The sequence below is a fragment of the Oncorhynchus gorbuscha genome, linkage group LG04, assembly GCF_021184085.1.
Source record: "Oncorhynchus gorbuscha isolate QuinsamMale2020 ecotype Even-year linkage group LG04, OgorEven_v1.0, whole genome shotgun sequence".
Lineage (NCBI taxonomy): Eukaryota > Metazoa > Chordata > Actinopteri > Salmoniformes > Salmonidae > Oncorhynchus > Oncorhynchus gorbuscha.
Window position 1 is genome coordinate 51,944,483 of NC_060176.1, and position 26,719 is coordinate 51,971,201.

Below are 26,719 nucleotides of genomic sequence, written 5' to 3' on the forward strand. Positions count from 1 at the left end.
GCCTCAGGACTACCTGACATGATGACTCCTTGCTGTCCCCAGTCCACCTGGCCGTGCTGCTGCTCCAGTTTCAACTGTTCTGCCTGTGATTATTATTATTTGACGATGCTGGTCATTTATGAACATTTGAACATCTTGGCCATGTTCTGTTATAATCTCCACCCGGGCACAGCCAGAAGAGGACTGGCCACCCCACATAGCCTGGTTCCTCTCTAGGTTTCTTCCTAGATTTTGTCCTTTCTAGGGAGTTTTTCCTAGCCACCGTGCTTCTACACCTGCATTGCTTGCTGTTTGGGGTTTTAGGCTGGGTTTCTGTACAGCACTTCGAGATATCAGCTGATGTACTTCAGGAGGGCGTCCCTGTCCCTGCTGGGGAGTGATTACAGGAGTGGCCAGAGTTGAGTTCCAACCTGTCAACTGGCACAGTGCACTACATGGACAGGCCACTGGAGTAGCCAAGTAAGAACACACACAGATAAGCGTCCTCAGTCTACTCAACCACTATTTACTACTGCATTTTGACACATCGCTTTCTCTCTCACCCCTTCTCTTGCCTCTGTCCTCCCTTCTCTCTCACCCCTTCTCTTTCCTCTGTCCTCCCTTCTCTCTCACCCCTTCTCTTTCCTCTGTCCTCCCTTCTCTCTCATCCCTTCTCTTTCCTCTGTCCTCCCTTCTCTCTCACCCCTTCTCTCCCCTCCCCCTCTCTCTCAGGGACATCCAGAGGATCACTCTCCCCAGCACCAGTCGTCTGAGACCATTCACCTTTGACACTCTGCTAGACCTGTTCTTCTACAACAGTCCTACCTACTGCCAGACCACAGTGGACACTGGGGCCTCAGAGGTTAACAAGCTCCACTTACTGTTCAAACACAGACACGCAGAGTTTACTGGAGCAGTGTCTGTGGTTGGACGCCTCATGGGTGAGACACGCATAACACACATGATACAATGTGATAGGGGAGTGAGTGTAAGCCAATTTGCAAAAATGGTTTCAAATGTGTCTTGTTATTCTCTTTGTATTAAGAATATTGGTAGAAGAAATCATTTGTCACACAGTGAATCGTTTTCCTGGATTTCCTGAATCAGAAATGCCCTAAACTAAACGGTTGTTCTGGTCTGTCCTCTTTCGAGGTTATGGCGAAGGTGACCACAGATGGTGTCTAGATGCATGGAAGATATAATTAATCCAAGAACAGTGTGAGCCTCACCCAACTCTAACTGGCTGAAGTAATGACTACAACAGCTTTCACTATGACCCTGTCCTTCCTGAGTCCGAGCCAGCAACTTGTGCACAGCGTCCAGTCGAAGCTATCTACTGCCTTTTATCTCAGGAGTGCGCAATGGATCCACGTGGATTGAGCATGGAGAGAGATCCCGTCCAAACTTTTCATGCTGCTGGTGTACTGGTTGGAAAAAGGACAAGACATAATGGACCGTGAAAGGATAATGGTGGCTCAGGTGAGAGAAATCGGGACATTATCAAGGGCCATCCACTTTGAACATGAGCATTGGACAAACTGAAAGACTATCTGAAGAAGAAATGGCAGAAGAATGAGTGCCGGGAAGGAGGGGGGTGGTCAACCGTGCCTGTAATTGATTTAGGCTTGTGCAAAATTGTTTATTTGGGGTATCAGGTTGATCTGTCATTAACATGCCACTCGTGACAAATGCTCCAGCTGAAATGTCATTGCCAGAATCCATTAATGAAATTGTGTAATGAAGCATATGTTTAGCTGTATGAAGCGAAGGTCTTATGTTAAAACATTCTACTGCAATGGTTTTACAAGTAAGGGCTATGGAAAGAGGATCAGTTTCTTGTTGGATTGTACAATACAGAATGAAGGGTTTGAAAGTCTTTGGTTTCATGCATTGATTTAGTTTACTTATGATAAACAATCAAAGAAGGTTCTAAGTAATAACAAAATTAATACAATTGAACCTTTTAACACGTACGTGATCATTCTAGTGGTCCCTGTAGTGTACGATCAAACTAGTGTGATTAGAACGCTTATTTAGAATGGTCTGTTGCGTCATTCGAAACTATCAGCATTTGAGCTGGTCACAGTTTTCAGAAACATTTTGCACAAACACAGTCCTTAAAGTGATGTCCAGAATGTGAGCAGTTTATTTTTGGATACAATGTTCAGACATTCACAGAAGTATCTACAGCATAACACAATCATTCAAACCGGGAAAAACTTAGGCTACAGTTGTCCGAGCACTAACTGAGGAAAGATCGAGTAACAAAAATATGACCGCTTATATAACTCTCGGCTGACAAACTACAATATGAATTAGCTAATAGAAATGAATCACATCACAGGTGAGCTCACCATTGTGCGAAAGAGAGTTAAACTCTAGTGTTAAACTCGAAAGTAAGCTGACGATGGGTAGTTTCTGTTCGCTGCCATGCTTCCCCCCTCACAGAAACCAAAGCTAAGAAGAGTTTGGTCTGTTTATAGTATGCATGAATGGGGGTGCGTCTACCATAGTTCACATCCCACCATTCATTTCCAGAAGTTCTCAAAAATGAGTGAACCCTTATGCACCTCACTAGGTTATAACATCTTTGGTCTGACAGAATAATGTGCAACCCAGAATGCATTGTATGTCAACAAACATGGCTCCACACAAACAGCTGGAAATAGTTTAGTTCATCATAATCAGTACAACCTTCAAAAAAACAGTATTTACACACATGTGCCCATTACAGTCTATGCAAGAATTGGAATGCATGATTTGTCACCGGAAATGGAAAACATGTTAATAAAACAGTAACTAATTACCACAAAACATTTTCTGATAGTGACTTATTGATACAAGTTGCACATCCCCCCCAGTCAATCACATAACCTCTCACTCAATGTTATTTATGTACGTAGCTAGTGAGCTAAGCTGTAGCATTATCAATGTATTTCAAAAGGAGACACCTCACAAATTCTGGAGATTCTCTTAAAATTCTGACAATGAGTCTGAGTATGAAAGTCAGGAATCAGATTCTGACAGTGAGGAGCTGCCCCCCCAACCTTGTAGCCATTGAGAACCCTGAATCTGAGGACTTCTTGTCCACGTCCCAGGTCCCTTTGAAGATTCTGGTGGAGGCAGACCGACAGTGGATGAAGTACAGGGGTTCTGTGGTAGCTGGAAGGCCGCCAGCCATTTCACCCCTCCTGGCCCTGCAGTTTACTTTGATGAGTCTCAGTTTGGAGTGCAATGCTCCTTTCCATTTGATAAAGAGTGCTTCAAGTAGTTTCTGACAGAGGGGCTGGTGGGAGACATCGTAGAAGAGACCAATCACTATGCCTTGGAACTACAGGAGAAGACTGCCAGGAGTGACAACCACAATTAGTGAAATGTATACCTTCCTGGTGACAGTCCTTCTCATGGGGATAGTAAACAAGAACTCCCTAAGAGAATACTGGAGCACAGATCCTATGTTTGCAACTCCCTTCTTTGCCACCCTCTTTTCCCAAGACCGCTTCCTAGTTCAGCGGCGATGCCTACATTTCATCAACAATGCTACTGCGATCCTAAATGACCCTGTGACACAAAATAAATGTTCATACCAGCCTGACATCAGCATTTGGTCAGGTCTTTGTGCCATACAAGGACCTATGCATTGATGAGTACCTGATGTTAGGGAAAGGTAAGCTGGCGTTCCGTCAATTCCCTCCAAAAGACACCAGGTTTGGGGTCATGTGCGATATGAAGACAGGATTTGTCCAGGACATTTTAGTTTACACCGGGTCCACCACTGACAGCCAACATTATGAGGGGCTTGGGGTGTCCGGGTCCGTGGTGATGACCGTGCTGGCTCCTCATCTCAGCAAGGGACACACTTTGTATATGGACAATTGTTACATCAGTCCCACACTCTTCCAGCATCTGCTCTCCAACAGCACAGCGGCCTGTGGCACAGTCAGGTCGAACAGGAAGGATATGCGGGGAGGTGGAGTTCAAGGAGAATGGTCAACAGCTGACAGTAGAGTGGCATGACAAACGAGACGTCCATGTCCTCTCCACTGTCCATACAGCAACCATGTTGTCCACAGGGAAGGTGCTCCACCTGACGGGAGAGAGAAATTAAACCAGACTGTGTGCTTGACTATTGTTAGGGAATAATCAGAATTTGTTGGTAACATATGTAAGAGGTTTTATATTCATCAAATGTGTGTAAGTTACTTCTCATCAGAATGGTATTTTTGTATAATACTGTGGCGGGGTTGCAGTTATCTGTTCTATGTCAAGACTAAGTTGCATGAGCCACAGAGAGGGGAGAGGTCAAAGTGTCATCATGTGTAAACATCTCTTAACTCCACAATGTCTGTGTGCCAGTTCAGTGTGTCTCCGTGAGCTTGTCCAGGATTGGTTGTATTTAGAGTTGGTTGTATCTAAATGACAATTTGATATATGCCTGTTGATATGGAGGATTGGTTTATGGTTCTGGGGTGAGTAAGGAGACAAAGCTGAACGATTTGTTGTCTATGCTGTCTGACTATGTGTGATCTTTGCTATAAAGGATCCCATTTTGCCATTGTGTGGGGACTCTCAACTTTTCATTAGAGATACTGAACTGTTGAAAGTCAAAAGGCTATTGCAATGTGGAAGGGGCTCTCTCAGAGAATTAATTGAGAGACACTGAATTTATCTGAGAGTCACAGGGTTGTGATAGAGCTCATATAATTAAAGATGGACTTTGATAACTAACTCTGACTTGTGTGTGGTTTGCTCCCATGATTTTGTAAATAGAGGACATTTCCATGACACTATAACCTCAAAAATGGGGGCAGTGGATAAGGCGGACATGATAAACAGTTTGTGGAATGCACTCAGAAAATAACCAAGTGGTATAAGAAGATATTTTTCCATCTGGTTGCCACTGCCCTCAATGGCCACATACTCTCACCTGTTAGTTGGCAGTGAACTATTCCTGAACAAGGTACTTTTCTAATGGGACAAACATTTCACATGCATATCACATACAGAAAGTATGTAATGTAATAAGGCACTTTGATAGACACAGCCTGGATTTGAACCAGGGTGTCTGTAGTGACGCTTCTAGATGCTGTGCCCTATGACTCCCAAGTGGTGCAGCAGTTTACGGCCAGGGTAGCGTCAAAATACAATACAAGCTAATACTTCTGAGGCAATTAGCATTGTTTTACAGCACTAAGGGAATAATGTAGGTAGCTACATAAGCACAATTGAATACAACACCATAAAGGTTATGAAATGAGTAACATTACCTCACATGTCCGCAGTTATAAGACATATTACACGGTATACACAGTGAACTGCAGCAGAAACTATCATAACAATCACAACATGACAACTGTAGCTCAGTTGGTAGAGCATGGCGCTTGTAACGCCAGGGTAGTGGGTTCGATCCCCGGGACCACCCATACATAGAATGTATGCACACATGACTGTAAGTCGCTTTGGATAAAAGCGTCTGCTAAATGGCATATATTATTATTATTAACATGACATACAGAAACTATCATAACAATCACAACATGACATACAGAAACTATCATAACAATCACAACATGACATACAGAAACTATCATAACAATCATAACATGACATACAGAAACTATCATAACATAAGGCACTTACTTTGATAGAAATGCAGCATGGATTTGAAACAGGGTGTCTAGTGAAGCTTCTATACAGAGGCACCAGTACAGGCAGGGAAAAGGCTAGTAACATCATCTGGGAGATCAGGCAACAGGTAGACAAAAGGAATGCCGATAGGATAAAGTACAGGCAGTGAATAGGCATCGTTAGTGAGGCAGGCAAAAACTATCATACACAGGAGGCATAAATTACAGGGAAACCAGCACTCTAAATATAAACATGTCACAAAACAAACAATACCTCACAATGATGTGGTGCAATGAACTGAACTAAATATTGTGTCATAATGACATACAGGTGTGTGAACATGTGATCAGAATTCAGGTGATTGGGATCTGGAGAGTGAGCTGCGTTCAGGGGATTTATGTGTTTGAGAGCGAGAGCTGGAGAGTTGTGTTCAGGGGGTCTACGTGTTTGAGTGTGAGTTGGATGCAGACGTTACACCAACGTGTACTGTGGTGCATTATAAGTTTGTTGGAACCTCTCCAGTTAACTGACAATAAAGAATGATTCATTTAAGTTTGACTTCAGGTATCCCTGGTGGTAATTTCCACGACAGGGTCATTCATTTTCACTGGATTGCATTGGCCCATGTACTATCATATTATGTTGACATTTTGTATGGGATGGAGTTCTACTGGGCTACTCAAGCTTATTATCTTGCTCTTCTGTGGGCTGAATATATTTGTGATTCATAAATACACCCCCCCCCCCTGGAGCTGGTGCTCCCAACTTTAAAAAAGTTAGGAGCACAACATAACATTCAGGAGCACCAGAATACTGTATTTTTTGAATTGATGGAGATATAGCCTATATTGGGCTTTCAGTGGTTGCTCAACTAAAAGTTTAGAGATTATGCTGCGAGACATAGAGGTCATTTGTGGTTTAGTACGTTACCCTGCATCATTGTTTCATTGCTCCAGACCAATGCAAGGGGGAGTTAGAGCACTGATTATGCTTTTGGGTCTCAAGGCGCTAAATGTGTCTCTACCTGACAATGAATGGGCGATAAATTATTGCAGAAATGATTGAATATTAAAGCATTAGACCTCTCACTAAAGAGAGAAACCTCTCACTAAAGAGAGAAACCTCTCACTAAAGAGAGAAACCTCTCACTAAAGAGAGAAACCTCTCACTAAAGGCGTCAGTCACACAAAAGTTATACTTAAATCCGAACTGGTTTTGTAGCACTCGCTCATCATCTTCAACCATCAGTGAGTCGATGGCTTGAATAGTCTTTCTGGAAATGGAATACCACAGTAGATGTTGTGTTTTTGGTTGATTGCCAGGCTGCATTGGTGGAGAGTCAGGCGGAGAGCGACCTGTTAAAATTGTATGAGCAAAAAATATTCAATTTGATTTGGAATGGCAAGCCAGACAAAATTACAAGGGCCTATTGTCTCACCCATGTTCAAGAATGGCCTTTCTCCCTTTATTCAGATTACAAGCGCTCACTTTCGGTTATTTGAAAATTAAATAATCTCCAAAATATCATTATTTTTTAAACATGAACTTGAAAATGAAATTGTGAACTCTGCAAACAACATTTCCAGTCCGAGAATGAGATTGGTAAATGACCGTAATTGGGGTAGCCAGGAGGAAAGCATGGCCAGCTGTAGAGAAGTGCTTATTGAAATGTTTGATTATCATGGATTTATTGGTAGTGACCGTGTCGCCTAGCCTCAGTGCAGTGGGCAGCTGGCAGCCAACCTCAGTGCAGTGGGCATGCTTATTTAATATGGTGAGGAAATTACTTTTAAAGAACGACCAGGCATCCTCGACTGATGGGATGAGGTCAATATCCTTCCAGGATACCTGGGCCAGGTCGATTAGAAAGGCCTGCTCGCTGAAGTGTTTTAGGGAGCGTTTGACAGTGATGAGGTGTGGTCGTTTGACCGCGGACCCATAACGGATGCAGGCAATGAGGCTGTGATCACTGAGATCCTGATTGAAAACAGCAGAGGTGTATTTGGAGGGCAGGTTGGTCAGGATAATATCTATGAGGGTGCCCATGTTTATGGATTTGGGGTTGTACCTGGTAGTTTCCTTGATAAATTGTGTGAGATTGAGGGCATCTAGCTTAGATTGTAGGACTGCTGGGGTGTTAAGCATATCCCAGTTTAGGTCACCTAACAGAACCAACTCTGAAGATAGATGGGGGGCAATCAATTCACATATGGTGTCCAGGGCACAGCGGGGAGCTGAGGGGGGTCTATAACAGGTGGCAACAGTGAGAGACTTATTTCTGGAGAGATTTATTTTTAAAATTAGAAGCTCAAACTGTTTGGGTATAGACCTGGAGAGTATGACAGAATTTTGCAAGCTATCTCTGCAGTAGATTGCAACTCCTCCCCCTTTGGTATGGAAATCTCAGATTTTTTTTGGTTGCCTTCCTAAACCAGGATTCCTAAAACCACACGGAAGGATCTGGGCCAGATCCTCCTGTTTAAGGCACCGACTGTGTGTTTCTAACCAATCAGATCCTTTTTGATCATGTCTCAAAAATAACCGATAGAAAAGTTAGGATAAAGTCACTTATTTTTTACTTTGCCTTTGACTTTATTATTCCTATAATACATATACAAAGACTGACGATTATGCAGGACGATGATTCCTCTCCTTTGTGTTTAGTGGTTGTATATCAGTACGTATCAGTCCTGACTACCAAAAGGGTAACACTTTACTTAGCTGCTGCATAAGACCTCATAAAAGCATTTATAAAGGGTATAAAAACATGTAGGGCATTGACTCTTTGTCATGCATATAAAGCCTTTATGAATGCTTTATCATTGCTACATATCACCACGCTAAGTTACCATAAAAAGTGCAATATTATATTCTGATGTCACTCCTCTCTAGCCTAACTGACTGACTGACTATGGGTAATTAAGTTGTTGTATTTATTTGTATGATGTAAAGGCTAAGTATTTCAACTATTGTAAAAATAACTATGATATATATCTTTAATGGAACTGACACAATAAATGTTTTCCTCCAAGTACTTTATCGGAGAGTCAGGAATGTATGAGGTTAGGAAGGGGACAGGGTTGTCTTGTGAGTGAAATGTAGTATCCTGCTATACAAGGTAGGTCAGCAGAACCCCTGTAGCTATACATACATTCCGTCTCTCTCTGGAGATCTCTGACACTGGTTTCCAGGGTTGGTTTCAATTCAGAAATTGACCCAACATTGAAGAGAATTATAGTTGGAATTTCATTGTACTTACTGAATTGACCCCAACTCTGCTGGTTTCGCTGTCAGTCAAACAGCAACAAACCCACAGCAGTCCTTTAACATGGCATGAATCAATCGCTGACCTCACTCTCCTCTGCTAGTCAGAGCTAGCTGAACACTGAGATCTACTGTTCAGCTATCTCTGGTTCAGTGCATTACATTAAGCCGCACCTAACACACTGGACCAGAGATAGCTGAACAATAGATCTCAGTTTTCTCAACATGCTTCAACCACAGAAGAGGCTTGGAGGTTCTGACTAGGCAGCTAATTCCCTGCTTAAAATGGGCTGTGTGAGATATCCCTAATCTCTGACGCCTAACCTCTGACCCCTAACCCCTGCTCTGGGAGCACTCGCCCTCTGCTTCACTCCCAAAGTCTTTTGTTCTGATAACATAACGTTTTGCACTTCGTGACATTACGTATTTAAAACCTAAATGTATCAAATTAATAACATTTAATTTGAAGCTGACTGGTGTACCGTATTGCTTGATATAAGCATGTATGGGCCTTATGTCTTATTATCAACTTAAAATACATAACTACCATCGATAAAAGATGGTAGTCCCATTCTGTGAGCTTGTGCGGCCTACCACTTTGTGGCTGAGCCGTTGTTGCTCCTAGATGTTTCCACTTCACAATAACAGCACTTACAGTTGACCAGGGCAGCTGTAGCAGGGCAGACATTTTACAAACTGACTTGTTGGAAAGATGACATCCTATGACGGTGTCACATTAAAAATCACTGAGCTCTTCAGTAAAACCATTCTACTGCTAATGTTTGTCTATGGAGATTGCAGGGCGGTGTGCTCGGTTTTATACACCTGTCAGCAGCGGGTGTGGCTGAAATAGCCGAATTCACTCATTTGAAGGGGAGTCCACCTACTTTTGTATATATATATTGTGTATCTTAATAGAAAATGATTCAAGTAAAAGTGAATGTCACCCAGTAAAATACTGCTTGAGTAAAAGTAAAAGTATTTGGTTTCAAATATATTTAAGTATCAAAAGTAAATGTAATTGCTGAACTACACTGAGTTTACCAAACATTAGGAACATTTGAAGTACAGATACCCCAAAAACTACTTAAGTAGTACTTTACAGTATTTTTACTCAAGTACTTTACACCAGTGCTCAGATTTCCTTCATTCTTTGACTGAGAAGAACGCTGTGCAGTCCAACCTCGGACTGCTCTCTCTCTCAGAGTGTGTGTGTGTGTGTGTGTGTGTGTGTGTGTGTGTGTGTGTGTGTGTGTGTGTGTGTGTGTGTGTGTGTGTGTGTGTGTGTGTGTGTGTGTGTGTGTGTGTGTGTGTGTGTGTGTGTGTGTGTGTGTGTGTGTGTGTGTGTGTGTGTGTGTGTGTGTGCGTGCACATGTGCATGCTAATGCTGGGCTTGGGGGAGGGGTCCTGACACACATTGGTTCACAGCAGGTAGAATGTCTCAGAACAACAGGGGCTGTGTTAATGCTCACCCCCCTTCTCTTTTCTTCCACCATCCCTCTCTCAATTCAATTTCAATTTAATAAGGGGCTTTATGGGCATGGGAAACATGTTTACATTGCCAAAGCAAGTGAAATAGATAATAAACAAAACTGAAATGAACAATACAAAATTAACAGTAAACATTACACTCACAAAAGTTCCGAAAGAATAAAGACATTTCAAATGTCATATTATGTCTATATACAGTGTTGTAACGATGTGCAAATAGTTAAAGTACAAAAGGGAAAATAAATAAACATAAATATAGGCTGGTTTTACAACCCTCTCTCTCCTCCCACCATCCCTCGCTCTCTTCCCTCTGTCTGTTGTTCAGCTGACTAACAATAGGGGCAAGTCTCCCTCTGGAACAATACCCTCAGCCCTACCCTCCTTCCCTCTTCCCCCTTTACTGTTAGAGCTTAGTGGCCTTTACACCACCCCCTTCCCGCCCTCTCTCTCATTCTTTCTCACTCCCACTATCTCTCTTTCTTTAGAGAAGCTCTGTAATGCAAGGAATCTGGTCTGTGCAGGAGGGACCACTCGATCGAAAGAGAGAGAGAGAAGAGAGGAGAGGAGGGGTTAGAGGCTGGCAGACATACAGAGAGAGAGGCAGGGACTGGCAGAATAGTTGATATGTGATCAGGACTCCCGAGCAGCCAAACCATTCACCCTGGATACAACATCAGCAGCAGCAAGAGAGAGTGAGAAGGAGCTAAAAAGAGACAGAAGGAGCCAGAGAGAGAGACAGAAGGAGCTGGAGAGAGAGACAGAAGGAGCTAGAGAGAGACAGAAGGAGCTAGAGAGAGAAGCAGAAGGAGATAGAGAGAGAAGCAGAAGGAGCTAGTTAGTCAGGGATGTGGTGTGTGAGATGAGAAGAGGCTATAGTGGTCGTGCCCTCATCACTGGGATTCTACTATTTTCAGAGAGTGGGAATATGGAGAGAGTGCTCTAAAAGAGATACGCCTGTCGCTTGGAATAAGATACAACACACACACACTACACACATACACACCCAGCGTTGCCATGGGGGGCTCCCTCAGTCAGCACAGAAAGAGCTCCTTCAGCTCCCCCAGAAAGAAGAGCAGCATGTGAGTACACAATCTAATCACTGTTATTGTGTGTGTGTGTGTGTGTGTGTGTGTGTGTGTGTGTGTGTGTGTGTGTGTGTGTGTGTGTGTGTGTGTGTGTGTGTGTGTGTGTGTGTGTGTGTGTGTGTGTGTGTGTGTGTGTGTGTGTGTGTGTGTGTGTGTGTGTGTGTGTGTGTGTGTGTGTGTGTGTGTGTGTGTGCGCGTCTGTGTGCTTGCACACACATTATTGATCTTGTTCCTGTCCCGTGAGCATGTGGTTTAGTTTCCTGTGTAAATGTTGTGTATCGCTCTCTGAACAGGTTTCCCAGCATTGTCCATTAGCTAAAGTGCAGCAGAACCCGACACGACAATAACGCTTGTTTGGATTGAACTTATTTGACTTCAGAAAGGAGATCTAGATAGGGGAGATGTACAGAGTATTAGGGTCATCAGAGAGATGTAATGAGAGAGATGTGATCAGATGTCCTGACGGAGATACTTCTTTAGTGCTGAACATGCACAAGATGAGGTGGCATGTAAGGTGAGTGATCAATCAACAGAAGACCAACAGTTTATGTCCATTAATCAGGTGAATAATATAACACTATAATGCATTGTCTTATGATGGCCTCTGACTAAGGCAAGTGTTGAGGTGTGGTTGAATCACTTAAAATTCAATTAAATCAACAACAAAAAAATTGGTCAAATACACATGGTTGGCAGATGTTATTGCGAGTGTAGCAAAATGCTTATGCTTTTAGATCTGACAGTGCAGCAGTATCTAACAGGTGATATCTAACAATTCCACAACAAAACCTAATACACACAATCTAGTAATGGAATGGGATAAGAATATATAAATATAAAATATATGGATGAGCAGTGACAGAGCGTCTAAGGTGCAATAGATAGTGTAGGATACAGTATACAGTATATACATATGAGATAAGTAATGCGAGATATGTAAACATTCTTAAAGTGGCATTATTAAAGTGAATAGTGTTCCATTTATTAAAGTGGCCAATGATATCAGTCTGTAGGTTGGCAGCTGCCTCTCTGCTAGTGATGGCTGTTTAACAATCTGATGGCCTTGAGCTAGAAGCTTTTTTTCAATATCTCTGTTCCAGCTTTGATAAACCTGTACTGACCTCGTCTTCTGGATGGAAGCGGGGTGAACATGCAGTGGCTCGGGTGGATACTGTCCTTGATGATCTTTATGGCTTCCTGTGACATTGGGTGTTGTAGGTGTTCTGGAGGGCAGGTAGTTATCCCACGGTGATACGTTGTGCAGACTGCACCACCCTCTGGAGAGCCCTGCAGTTGTGGGCGGTGCAGTTGCCATACCATGCGGAGATACAGCCCTGACAGGATGCTCTCATTGTGCACCTGTAAAAGTTAGTTCGGGTTTTTGGTTACAAGCCACATTTTTTCAGCCTTCTAAGGTTGAAGAGGCACTGTTGCGCATTCTGTTGCGCTTTCTTCACCACACTCTGTGTGCGTGGACCGTTTCAGTTTGCTGGTGATGTGTCCACCGAGGAACTTAAAACTTTCGACCTTCTCCACTGCTGTCCCATCGATGTGTATAGGGGGGTGATCTCTCTGCTGTTTCCTGAAGTCCACGATCATCCCTTTTGTTTTGCTGACATTGATTGAGAGGTTATTTTCCTGACACCACACTCTGAGGGCCCTCACCTCCTCCCTGTAGGCTGTCTCGTCGTTGTTGGTAATCAAGCCTACCACTGTTGTGAGTAAAAATACTGCACAGTTTCCTAAGGACTAGAAATAAAGCTGCCATCTCTATCGGCGCCATTGGTCTTACGGTAAAAGGCTGTTTTTGGCCGTTTCTCCTCTCAAACACCTCCTCCTATTTCTTTCTCTCTCTCTCTAGTCGGGACCCGAAGGGGTGCATGTTTTGGTTTTTGTCTAAATACTACACAGCTGATTCAAATTATCGCCGCTTGATGATTAGTTGATTATGGGGTCCCGAGGACCGAGTTTGGGAAACCCAGCCCTAATCCATGGTAACAGAGAGCCAGTCCTCTCTTTCTCCCAGTAGTTCCCAGTGGATCATCACCATGTTAATGAGCTGCTGAGCCTTTTACACTTTCTACCCATTCACTGATGTCCTTCCTAGTCATCCCCTGATGCTGCTCTGCCCATCCTGTTGTCACAGTGACTCAGCAGTACCACTGGCAGGATGAGGGGTGTTGTCATCTTCTACAGCAGTTGTTGTTTACACTGGAAGTCATTCCAATTGGTACTGAATGATCCAGAGTAGTGCAACTGCAGAGTAGAATGAGAGCCTTAGGCACTGAGTGGCTCTGAGACTTAGATCTGAGACTTCTTCTGTGAGCTTCTGTTAGCTGGAGCGCTCAGAGAATCAAAGGAGAGTCTGCAGACAGAGACATCTTTGTTTGGCGGATTTTACATTACATTAACAAGCTTAGAATTGGAAATAAACCAGTCAACTTTCTACTGGATGGGGATGTGCCCGCACACCACACTCTGTCAGGTGTCTGTGTTTACTGTAGGTTAAGCAATGTTTTTCTAGGCAATGTCCTTGTTTGTATGTGTGTGTGTCTTTCTTTATCAGTGTGTGTGTGTGTGTGTGTGTGTGTGTGTGTGTGTGTGTGTGTGTGTGTGTGTGTGTGTGTGTGTGTGTGTGTGTGTGTGTGTGTGTGTGTGTGTGTGTGTGTGTGTGTGTGTGTGTGTGTGTGTGTGTGTGTGTGTGTGTGTGTGTGTGTGTGTGTGTGTGTGTCTCTCTCTGTGTCTCTCTCTCTCTGTGTGTGTGTGTCTCTCTCTCAGTGTGTGTGTGTGTGGCTATGAGAGGGTTAAGAAGTTCCATAGCAGCATGAGATCGTGGCCCTTATTCTCAGATCTATATTTAGCAAATCATCTTTTTCATTTTTAAGTGCAACAGAAATCTGCCTCAGTCCTCTTTTCTCAATCCCCCCTCCACTCATCGCCCCTCCTCCATCTCATCCATTCCTTTTTGGAGTAGAGAGTGACCTGCATTTGGAGCTCCTTTAGACCCTATTTCAGACTGTACTAGGCCGATCTATCTTTGGCCTGAAGCTCTTCCTCTCTTCCTCCCAACCTGTCCTCCTCCTCTGTCAGTACTATATCAGCAACAATTCAGCTGGCTGTCGATAGACAGACATGGACCATAAGAGGCCCTGTATGACCTTCAGAATGTGTGTGTTTGGGAGTTCGTGTGCGTTCGTGTGCGCACCATTGTTTGAGGAATTATGTATCCTTTGTGTCCCTGTATTGTTACACAAAATAGCCTGGTGTCTGTCTGTCCCCTGACCCTACTCTGTCAGTCCTCTCAGAACTCACCCCCAAAAATACCTTCCCCCAAATATTGGACTATAAATTGTGCCTTCGTGTATTATACTTGCTAAAATATGTATTCTATTTTACTGACCCATTTACTTTTATTTTCCTATTCTTATCTTTTATGATTTCTTATCGTTGTTGCATTGTCGATAAGAAACCTGCAAGTAAGAATTTCGTTGGATGGTGTATACCATATGTATCCCGTACATATGACTAATATAACCTGATACTTGAAACCATCTCTCTCCCAGTTAGATGCATGGTCAAGTTGCTCAGCTCAATGTATTCTCCAGATTGTTAGGGCAATAGAGTTAGAGACAGGGTAGGTTTAGATTGTTGACAACATGTAAGCTATATTTCGTCTCCAATGTTTATTAGGTTAATTAATTAATTTGCACAATGAGCACTTGTTGCCTCTCAAATACATCATTCCAGTTGTTGGTTAGCTAGCTAGCGGATTTAACCATATTAGCATTGACATGAAATCAGTCAAAACACCTCAAAATGAGCCAACTATCAAGAACAAGATGAAACGAGCTTAAACAGGCCACTTGCAATTCCCCACATTCTTGTCATTCTCACTAACAGTCTGGCCACCCAGAAACACTCTGAATTCTGCCCCATGGACATTGTTTTTGTGACTTTGTCAGCTAACCCATCGATAGACAATAAAAATAGCAGAGGTGGGATGGGATCACCTTGCCTGCTACTTCTAGTCATTTTGAACGGAGCAGAGCAGGTATTGCCTGTTATTACTATGGCTGAGGGATTGGCATATAGTATTTTAATCATGAGTTCAGGTGGGCTTTCGTGCATCAGCAAACAAAGAAAAAGGAGGGGTGCTCAACAATAATGACAAAATCGCGAGAATGGCTTACCAAGAAAAACTTGTTGCTTGTCACGGCTGTCATCGGAAGGAGACCAAGGTGCAGATTGGTGAGTGTACATTCTTTTATTTATAAATGTCGCCAACAAAACAAAGAATGAGGAACCGACCGTGAAGCTTAACAGGGCTATAGTGCCACTAACAAAGATAACTACCCACAAATACAACAGGGAAAGAAGGCTGCCTAAGTATGATTCCCAATCAGAGACAGCGATAGACAGCTGTCCCTGATTGAGAACCATACCCGGTCAAAACAAAGAAATACAAAAACATAGAAAATAGAACATAGAATGCCCACCCAAATCACACCCTGACCAAACCAACATAGAGACATAAAAATGCTCTCTCAGGTCAGGGCGTGACATTGTTGCCTTGATTCTTTTGGATCTCTTTGTCTGATTCACAAACACCCAAATATCACCTATGTATATTTTAACAGGGACTATTGATTAACGAGACACACTATTTCTCTTATCATTTTATGCAATCATTTTTCATTTACCTCGAAACATAATATAATTATAACTGTTTTACATTGTTGTGTCTCAAATGAGTAGTTTTGGAAGTTTTTCTTGGTAAGCCATTCTGAAATTTTTTCTGTAGTTAGAAACAGGTAATATTGGCATTCCAGAAACATTATTTGGTCAAAATTTGATTTGATATCTGAGAAATTAAGATAATTGATTGCACCCACATTTGACATTTTAATTTATATATAGATTCTGATCATATTCAATAAATATAAAACCAGACATCCAATTTGGACCAAACCTCTTCCTACCAATGAGTAAAAAGCCACGCAAAGACTTCCCCACATCCCATGCCAATCCCACCCCAACAACCAGTATACAGGATCACGTTTCAAGGTAAGACCCAGATGCAGACAACGTCGAAGTAACAACAGTTTATTAATCCAACAGGGGCAGGTAAAGACAGGTCAAGGGCAGGCAGGGGTCAGTAATCCAGATAAGTGGGGCAAAGGTACAGGACAGCAGGCAAGCTCAGGATCAGGTCAAGCAGAAATGGTCAACCCAGGAAAACTAGAAAACAGGAACACTCAAAAGACAGGAACAAGGAAGAAGAACCCTGTGGCGGCGGGAGAGGAAGAGGGAAGGATAAATCCTGCAGCTTAGGGAGTCCCCAATGTAGGTCTCCATAGCCTTGTGTCCAAAAAGCCCCAGTGTCAATGATAACCCAAAGAGATTTAGCCTGCTTTCCCCACCGCAGAATGGCATGAAAAGGGGTGCCAGGAGAAGCAGAAAAGTTATTCATATGGCCCGCCAGATTACTCGCTCCTACTGGTGAGCCTGGTCTTTTAAAGGACAAGGGGACACAAAATGACCAAGAGTCCCACAATACAGACAACTCTTCATGTTGACCTTGTATTGCCATTCCACTGGCGACAGCCCAGCTCTGCCTAGTTGCATAGGATCGGGAAGCGGTGACTCGGCCGTCTTCGGCGACTCTCGGTGAAGGTCGGGAAGCCTCGGGTTCTCTCGGCAACGGGACCGTCGGGGACTTTCTGGATAACACTAAGGCAAGGTGGACGTGCGTGCGAAATCGAAGTTCCTCTTCCTCCGTCATTCCCGTAATCGCCCATCGATACGGATTGTCATCGCGATAAGGGAATCGAGATCCGTAGCTAACTCCTGAGTTGCAAGCTCGTCCTTGACCTCCTCCGAGACGTCATATCGACTGTGCTTCCTGGTTCCAAGCACTCTCCGCTGCCAAATTGCGGAAATCCACCGCATAGTCTGCCACACTGCGGGAGTCCTGCCGGAGCTGGATTAGCTTCCGGGCAGCTTCTCTCCTGGGGCATCAAAAAACCCTCCAGACTAACGCATATGGTCGACTGTTGTTCCCATAAAGCAATAGACCAGGTGAGAGCCCTCCCTGACATCAGCATGATGAGGTAGGCTATCTTGGAGCATTACGAGGAGAAGGAAGAGGGCTGAAGCTCGAAGATAAGGGCACACTGAGCTAGAAACGCCTGACAGGTGCTCGGCTCACCATTGAACCGTTCCAGAGGAGGTAAGCGGGGCTCCCGAGAAGGTTGACTGACCGATGAGATGGCACTGCAAACAGCTGAGTTACTGAGGGGCTGTGGGGTTACCACTGTGGCCTTCCAAATAACCCGTGGAATTGCTCCAGCAAAATGTCCAACGCCCAGTTATGGCATTCAGCCAAAATTTGGACCCCTTCCATAAAACCAAGAAGCAACTCCTTGTGCCTGCTGATGGTGGCTCCTTGGGAGGGTCTGCTGGGTTAGTCATGGCCAGTTCGTACTATCATGTTTCAAGGTAAGACCCCGATGCAGACAACAACAAAGTAACAATAGTTTATTAATCCAACAGGGGCAGGAAAAAGACAGGTCAAGGCCAGGCAGGGGTCAGTAATCCAGATAGGTGGGGCAAAGGTACAGGACGGCAGGCAGACAGACTCAGGGTCAAGGTAGGCAGAGGACAGTATCCAGATAGGTGGGGCAAAGGCACAGGATGGCAGGCAGAACTGGTCAACACCGGTAAGACTAAAAAAACAGGAACACTCAAGAGACAGGAACAGAGGGAAAAACACTGGTAGGCTTGACGAAACAAAACAAACTGGCAACAGACAAACAGAGAACACAGGTATAAATACACAGGGAATAATGGGGAAGATGAGTGACATCTGTAGGGGGTGGAAACAATCACAAAGACTGCAGAAACTGATCAGGATGTGACACAGTATCAGTTCTCAAAGGGAATACACTACACTGAATGGAGAAGCAATCATCAAAGCCACAGCTTCATACTACTTGTCATACTGTATATTGGTTGTTTGGGTGGGATTGGCATGGGTTGTGGGGGGGTTTGTGGGTGGCATTTTAGATTTTTTGGGATTCCTTACTTATTGGTAGGAAGAAGTTTGGTCCAAATCAGGTGTACTATATTTATTGAATATCATCTGAATCATATAAATTAAAATAGGAAATTTGCATGCAGTTAATTTGCAGAATTTCTCAGAGATAAAATTATATTGAAATATTTCAGGAATGCTAATCATATCTGTTACTAACTACAGAAACAGATTTTAGAATAATCTGAGATGGTGGATGTCGAAATCCTCTTCCATTTGCTTTTTGAGGTGAAAAGACCCAATATATTCTAAAATATTCCATTATACAGGGAAAGGAAACAGTTGAGTAAATGAGAGATGCAAAATATATTGAAAGCAGGTGCTTCCACAAAGGTGTGGTTCCTGAGTTAATTAATTAATTGCTCAAGCAATTAGCATCCCATCATGCTTAGGGTTATGTGAAAAAAATTCCAGTTGGAGCGGCAACTGAGACAGCATTTTCCACCACTATCAACATAACACCAAAGGATGGAATATCTTGTTGAAGAATGCTGTCGCATTTCTACAATAGAATTCCAGACACTTGTAGAATAGGGTGGCCCAGCACACTATTAAGACACTTTATATTTTTGTTTCCTTTGTTTCCTTTATTTTGGCAGTTGCCTGTCGGCCTACATTGAACACAACATATTTGATTTAATTTGACATATCCCAACATAACATCTCTAGACCTCCATGTAGTAACGGTTCTACTGGTCCTCTCATCTATAATTTGTGTGTCTGTGTGTTTTTCAGCTCTGATTACAACAAAGGGAAAGGGGTTTACCTAGTCAGTTGTACAACTGAATGGATTCAACTGAAATGTGTCTTCTGCGTTTAACCCAACCCCTCTGAATCAGAGAGGTGCTGGGGGCTGCCTTAATCCATATCCACGTCATCAGCGCTCAGAGAACAGTGGGTTAACTGCCTTGCTCAGGGATCAGTGGGTTAACTGCCTTGCTCAGGGATCAGTGGGTTAACTGCCTTGCTCAGGGATCAGTGGGTTAACTGCCTTGCTCAGGGAACAGTGGGTTAACTGACTTGCTCAGGGAACAGTGGGTTAACTGCCTTGCTCAGGGAACAGTGGGTTAACTGCCTTGCTCAGGGATCAGTGGGTTAACTGCCTTGCTCAGGGATCAGTGGGTTAACTGCCTTGCTCAGGGATCAGTGGGTTAACTGCCTTGCTCAGGGATCAGTGGGTTAACTGCCTTGCTCAGGGAACAGTGGGTTAAATGCCTTGCTCAGGGATCAGTGGGTTAACTGCCTTGCTCAGGGATCAGTGGGTTAACTGCCTTGCTCAGGGATCAGTGGGTTAACTGCCTTGCTCAGGGATCAGTGGGTTAACTGCCTTGCTCAGGGATCAGTGGGTTAACTGCCTTGCTCAGGGAACAGTGGGTTAACTGCCTTGCTTAGGGATCAGTGGGTTAACTGCCTTGCTCAGGGATCAGTGGGTTAACTGCCTTGCTCAGGGATCAGTGGGTTAACTGCCTTGCTCAGGGATCAGTCGGTTAACTGCCTTACTCAGGGATCAGTGGGTTAACTGCCTTGCTCAGGGAACAGTGGGTTAACTGCCTTGCTCAGAGAACAGTGGGTTAACTGCCTTGCTCAGGGATCAGTGGGTTAACTGCCTTGCTCAGGGATCAGTGGGTTAACTGCCTTGCTCAGGGATCAGTGGGTTAACTGCCTTGCTCAGGGATCAGTGGGTTAACTGACTTGCTCAGGGAACAGTGGGTTAACTGCCTTGCTCAGGGAACAGTGGGTTAACTGCCTTGCTCAGGGATCAGTGGGTTAACTGCCTTGCTCAGGGAACAGTGGGTTAACTGCCTTGCTAAGAGAACAGTGGGTTAACTGCCTTGCTCAGAGAATAGTGGGTTAACTGCCTTGCTCAGGGATCAGTGGGTTAACTGCCTTGCTCAGGGATCAGTGGGTTAACTGCCTTGCTCAGGGATCAGTGGGTTAACTGCCTTGCTCAGGGATCAGTGGGTTAACTGCCTTGCTCAGGGATCAGTGGGTTAACTGCCTTGCTCAGGGAACAGTGGGTTAACTGCCTTGCTCAGGGATCAGTGGGTTAACTGCCTTGCTCAGGGAACAGTGGGTTAACTGCCTTGCTCAGGGAATAGTGGGTTAACTGCCTTGCTCAGGGATCAGTGGGTTAACTGCCTTGCTCAGGGATCAGTGGGTTAACTGCCTTGCTCAGGGAACAGTGGGTTAACTGCCTTGCTCAGGGATCAGTGGGTTAACTGCCTTGCTCAGGGATCAGTGGGTTAACTGCCTTGCTCAGGGATCAGTGGGTTAACTGCCTTGCTCAGGGATCAGTGGGTTAACTGCCTTGCTCAGGGATCAGTGGGTTAACTGCCTTGCTCAGGGAACAGTGGGTTAACTGCCTTGCTCAGAGAACAGTGGGTTAACTGCCTTGCTCAGAGAACAGTGGGTTAACTGCCTTGCTCAGGGATCAGTGGGTTAACTGCCTTGCTCAGGGAACAGTGGGTTAACTGCCTTGCTCAGGGATCAGTGGGTTAACTGCCTTGCTCAGGGATCAGTGGGTTAACTGCCTTGCTCAGGGAACAGTGGGTTAACTGCCTTGCTCAGGGAACAGTGGGTTAACTGCCTTGCTCAGGGATCAGTGGGTTAACTGCCTTGCTCAGGGATCAGTGGGTTAACTGCCTTGCTCAGGGATCAGTCGGTTAACTGCCTTACTCAGGGATCAGTGGGTTAACTGCCTTGCTCAGGGAACAGTGGGTTAACTGCCTTGCTCAGAGAACAGTGGGTTAACTGCCTTGCTCAGGGATCAGTGGGTTAACTGCCTTGCTCAGGGATCAGTGGGTTAACTGCCTTGCTCAGGGATCAGTGGGTTAACTGCCTTGCTCAGGGATCAGTGGGTTAACTGCCTTGCTCAGGGAACAGTGGGTTAACTGCCTTGCTCAGGGAACAGTGGGTTAACTGCCTTGCTCAGGGATCAGTGGGTTAACTGCCTTGCTCAGGGATCAGTGGGTTAACTGCCTTGCTCAGGGAACAGTGGGTTAACTGCCTTGCTAAGAGAACAGTGGGTTAACTGCCTTGCTCAGAGAACAGTGGGTTAACTGCCTTGCTCAGGGATCAGTGGGTTAACTGCCTTGCTCAGGGATCAGTGGGTTAACTGCCTTGCTCAGGGATCAGTGGGTTAACTGCCTTGCTCAGGGATCAGTGGGTTAACTGCCTTGCTCAGGGAACAGTGGGTTAACTGCCTTGCTCAGGGATCAGTGGGTTAACTGCCTTGCTCAGGGAACAGTGGGTTAACTGCCTTGCTCAGGGAACAGTGGGTTAACTGCCTTGCTCAGGGATCAGTGGGTTAACTGCCTTGCTCAGGGATCAGTGGGTTAACTGCCTTGCTCAGGGAACAGTGGGTTAACTGCCTTGCTCAGGGATCAGTGGGTTAACTGCCTTGCTCAGGGATCAGTGGGTTAACTGCCTTGCTCAGGGAACAGTGGGTTAACTGCCTTGCTCAGGGATCAGTGGGTTAACTGCCTTGCTCAGGGATCAGTGGGTTAACTGCCTTGCTCAGGGAACAGTGGGTTAACTGCCTTGCTCAGGGAACAGTGGGTTAACTGCCTTGCTCAGGGATCAGTGGGTTAACTGCCTTGCTCAGGGATCAGTGGGTTAACTGCCTTGCTCAGGGATCAGTGGGTTAACTGCCTTGCTCAGGGATCAGTGGGTTAACTGCCTTGCTCAGGGATCAGTGGGTTAACTGCTTTGCTCAGAGAACAGTGGTTTAACTGCCTTGCTCAGAGAACAGTGAGTTAACTGCCTTGCTCAGGGGCAGAACAACAGATTTGTACCTTGTCAGCTCAGGGATTTGATTCAGCAACCTTTCATTTACTGGCCCAACGCTCCTACCCGCCAGGCTACCTGCCGCCCCAAGTTGGGCTTAGATTAAATATGCAGATACTGTTTTAAGGGAAAGGAAAGGGGGATACCTAGTCAGTTGTAAAACTGAATGCTTTCAACTGAAATGTGTCTTCCGCTTTTAACCCAACACCCTCTGCATCAGAGAGGTGTGGAGGACTGCCTTAATTGACATCCAAGTCTTCGGTTGTTAGCTATATAGGCAAACTATCCCAGTCACGCTTCCCAAATTCACCATCAAAGGTCTTATTGTAGCATTATCTGCACGTATCTCTCCTCCCCCTTCTCTCCTCATCCCCCTCTCTCTCCTTATCTCCCTCTCTCTCCTCATCCCCCTCTCTCTCCTCATCTCCCTCTCTCTCCTCATCTCCCTCTCTCTCCTCATCCCCCTCTCTCTCCTCATCTCCCTCTCTCTCCTCATCCCCCTCTCTCTACTCATCTCCCTCTCTCTCTTCATCCCCTCTCTCTTCTCATTCCCCTCACTCTCCGCATCCACCTCTCTCTCCTCATCCCCCTCTCTCCTCATCCCCCTCTCTCTCCACATCTCCCTCTCTCCTCATCCCCTCTCTCTCCTCATCCCCCTCTCTCTCTCAATCTCAGCTAGCACAATTACAATATCTGGTGTAGCAGTACAAGATGATGTAATGCACTTCAGACTACATCCCCAGGATGATGCTCTAATGTCAGCTGGCCTGGTTACTGTAACCGTGCCGACCGGCGCTGTACTACACTTCTCCTCTGTTTAATTTAAACACTTGTCATGATGATGCTCTACACATGCACGCACACACAAAAGCATGGGAGAAACTAGGCTAAAGCATTACTCCATTCAGGACAGAGTTGTAGAACTATATTCAAACATGGCTTTTACTGCCTGAGAGAGACAGAGAGACTCCGGGACTAAGAGAGACTGAGAGGGTGAGTGTACTCAGCACTCTAAGCAGGGTTTCACTCTTGTTCCTGTGTGTTCCTGCCTGCCTGAGACTGAGGATCCCAGTCAACACGAGCCTCCAGTTTGACAGTGAGAGAGACTGGATCTGGTCAGAGGCCACTGATCGCCACGAGGTGGAGCTCTCTTTCCCGCACAAGGCAGAGAAGTGTGTACTGTGTACACCACGAGTTTACATGGACAGTTTGAGTGTTGTGGTTTGTGATCAAACCTTGAATGAAACTGTTTCGGTGCTGAACGAGGCTAAGGGTGGAGGTATGTATGTCCTTAGACTAGAGGGGACTGTATCATCAATATAATTCAGGCTCTGATCTTGTCCCATCTTGATTGCTGTCTGGTAATATGGTCAGGTGAAGCAAAGAAAGACCTAGCAGAGTTGCAGCTGGCTCAAAACAAATCAGCACTCCTTGCCCTTAACTGCACACACAGAACTAACATCAACAACACGCATGATAGTCTTTCACTGTTGAGGGTTGAGGAGAAATGGACTACTTCTCTTCGGGTCTAAACGTTCTCGTTGAAAATGTCTGACCACTTGTATAATCCATTTGCATACACTTCAAACAGGCATGCGTACCCCACCAGCCACTCCACTATGTGTTTCTTCACAGTACCCAAACCTAAAACAGATTTAATCCAAGTTTAGCTTGAAAAACATAATTAGTATCACAGCACCTTTCCTCTTTCTATTAACATTTAAAAATATCTCATGTAAATGTACTGTTTATAAGAATATGAACATGTGTATCTGAATAGTGTGTAAATAGTATTTTTGTGGTCTCTTGGTGTCTCTTCTATATATAACTCTTATTTTGTTTGTATTTTGAATTCAATGTAATGTCTCATGTTGTTCTTGTCTATAACTGTTCTGTACTTTGTCATGTATTTGTATGTTTTATGTGGACCCCAGGAAGAGTAACTGCTGCATGTGCAGTAGCTAACGGGGATCCTAATACACTAAACCAATACTGCGGTTCACTACTACATTACAGTGTGTACTTGCCCAGTACAGACAGAGAGATGTGTTGACTTCTGTTTACCACTAGATGGGACTGTTGAGCCTGTTTTTGTCTCAGTGCCACAGTTTCACCAGGCAGCCATGCTATTATAGGAAAGATACATTTACTGTTCAGATAATCATTCAGAATCATTGGAGGAATGCTTTTGGTAATCCACATATGTGTGTTCCAGCGTGCTCAATTACCTCATACGGTATCACACCACTCCTCATGTGGCTATGTGGCTACTATACATGTTTATACTGATTATATTTAGCTCCTAACCACACACACATCTGTGACTTCCAGTCAACTCTTAATTTAATTAAAAGGATGATGGGTTAGGCTGCCTGCACGTGCACTCACAACATAGACACATGCATACACACACACACACACACACACACACACACACACACGCACACGCACACGCACACGCACACGCACACGCACACGCACACGCACACGCACACACACACACACACACACACACACACACACACACACACACACACACACACACACACACACAGAGTGGTCTTGGTTAGAATTGGGTCTGGGTTCAGATGGAGGATTCCAGACACCGGGAATGTGACCTCTGTCTATACCCAGGGAAGCTGAAGTTGTCTATAGTCACAAATGTTACTGGGCCTGTGTGTCGGTTAGAAATGATAATATCCTTATTTACTCTTCAGAAACCGCCTATGTTCCACTTAACCTCTCTGAAGCTTCCTGGAGTGAGATCTTTGGTGTGGTTCTAGAAGTCTCAGTGTGTTCCCGACTGCATGGGTTCCAGACTAGAGCATGGCTGTGTGTCTGTGGGTCCGCCAGTGTTCCATGTGTGCTGAGCTATTTCTGGGTCCAAGGAAAAGAGTTACATAAGACCTGATTAGTCTCTCTTTCTCTTCATCTCCCTCTCTCTCCTCTCCTCTGCACATTTTCCAGCCCGTGAGTCAAGGTGACTAAGACCTTCCTGTGTTTGTATGTGAGTGCGTACATGTGTGCTTGTGTTTGAGGTGGACTGTTTATCCCAACTGTAGTGTGGGTGTAGCCTCGTGAAACCAGCCTGATCCCACGATAGCTCACATTCTGAAACTAAATTTGAGGGTATCGGTTTAGCTAGTTTACCAGGCTAATGTGGGTGGACCCTACTCTATACAGGTGTAGCAAGAGGTGATAAGGTCAAACAGCTCCCCTAACAGGTCTGTCCTGCCTGCTACAGACAACAGACAATAGAGAGGGGAGGGAAAGCAATGCCAGGCATCCCTGACAGCTATGACAACAGATACATCCTAACAAAATACATACACACTCACTCACTTTCTCTTCTGCCTTTCCTCTCTGTCAAAGGGTTACAGAGAGCTGTGCTAAATGGGATTCAGTCTGAGAGAGAGAGAGAGAGAGAGAGAGAGAGAGAGAGAGAGAGAGAGAGAGAGAGAGAGAGAGAGAGAGAGAGAGAGAGAGAGAGAGAGACAGAGAGTGACAGAGAGGGAGAGACAGGGTACCCTCTGTGTGTCTTTGTGGGTTCTCCAGCTTGCTGATCACGTCTGAGCAGAAAGGGAAAATAAAAGAGGAGATGAGAGAGACTCTTCCCTCTGCCACCTCTCTTTATCCATACCTCGTTCCTCTCCTCCACAGAAGCAAATGGTTATTAGATTAGTCATGGTTGATGTTTCTCATACAACACATCTCATTTGGCTTGGCCTAGTTAGAGAGAGAGTGTGTGTGTGTGTGAGTGTGTGTGTGTGTGTGTGTGTGTGTGTGTGTGTGTGTGTGTGTGTGTGTGTGTGTGTGTGTGTGTGTGTGTGTGTGTGTGTGTGTGTGTGTGTGTGTGTGTGTGTGTGTGTGTGTGTGTGTGTGTGTGTGTGTGTGTGTGTGTGTGTGTGTGTGTGTGTGTGTGTGTGTGTGTGCGTGTACGAGCATGAGTGGGATGCATGTAATCAGAGTTGTGTCAGTGCATGTGGTACTCAGTGCTGTGTCAGTGTGAGAGTGTGTCTGTGTGAGAGTGTATCTGTGTCTGCGTTTTGGAAGTTATGTAAGCCACCATGAACAGCCTCCAGGCATGTGGTTGTACGTGCACACTTTTGTGTGTGTGCGTGTGTGTGTGTGTCTGCAGAGATGGGAAAGAGAGAGTTTCCACATGGTTGACTAACCACAGCCTGCCATGGTCGCAGACTTACCGGCACGTTCCATAGAGAGAAGAGTAAGAAGAGCTCTGGAGGATGGTTATATACACATAGGAGGAACTAAATGTTCACGATTGATTTGTTTTGATGTAACAGATGTATTAGACTGTAATGACAGAGGACAGTGGAACAGATACAGCCCAATAGCAAACTAAATGTTGTTATTCTTGTCGAGATAGATAGAC

At 44.8% G+C, this 26,719-nt stretch overlaps 1 protein-coding gene and 1 long non-coding RNA gene across 3 annotated transcripts in view; both read left to right on the plus strand.

The window, feature by feature from the left end:
- Positions 1-253: 253 nt before the first annotated feature.
- Positions 254-4,206, plus strand: LOC124033283. Its single transcript, XR_006838355.1, has 3 exons — positions 254-459; positions 712-920; positions 1,132-4,206. It is a non-coding gene; the product is annotated as an uncharacterized LOC124033283 (long non-coding RNA).
- A 6,772-nt stretch (positions 4,207-10,978) lies between these two features.
- The window catches only part of LOC124034247 (transforming acidic coiled-coil-containing protein 1-like), a 33,284-nt gene continuing 17,543 nt past the window's right edge, over positions 10,979-26,719 (plus strand). Inside the window, exon 1 of one of the 2 annotated variants that reach the window (XM_046347157.1) lies at positions 10,979-11,441. In XM_046347157.1, coding sequence (XP_046203113.1) covers positions 11,377-11,441 — 65 coding nt within the window. In that variant the 5' untranslated portion in view covers positions 10,979-11,376. Of the gene's footprint in view, positions 11,442-11,820; positions 11,962-26,719 lie in introns of those variants that run through there. The other variant, XM_046347156.1, reaches the window with a different exon arrangement.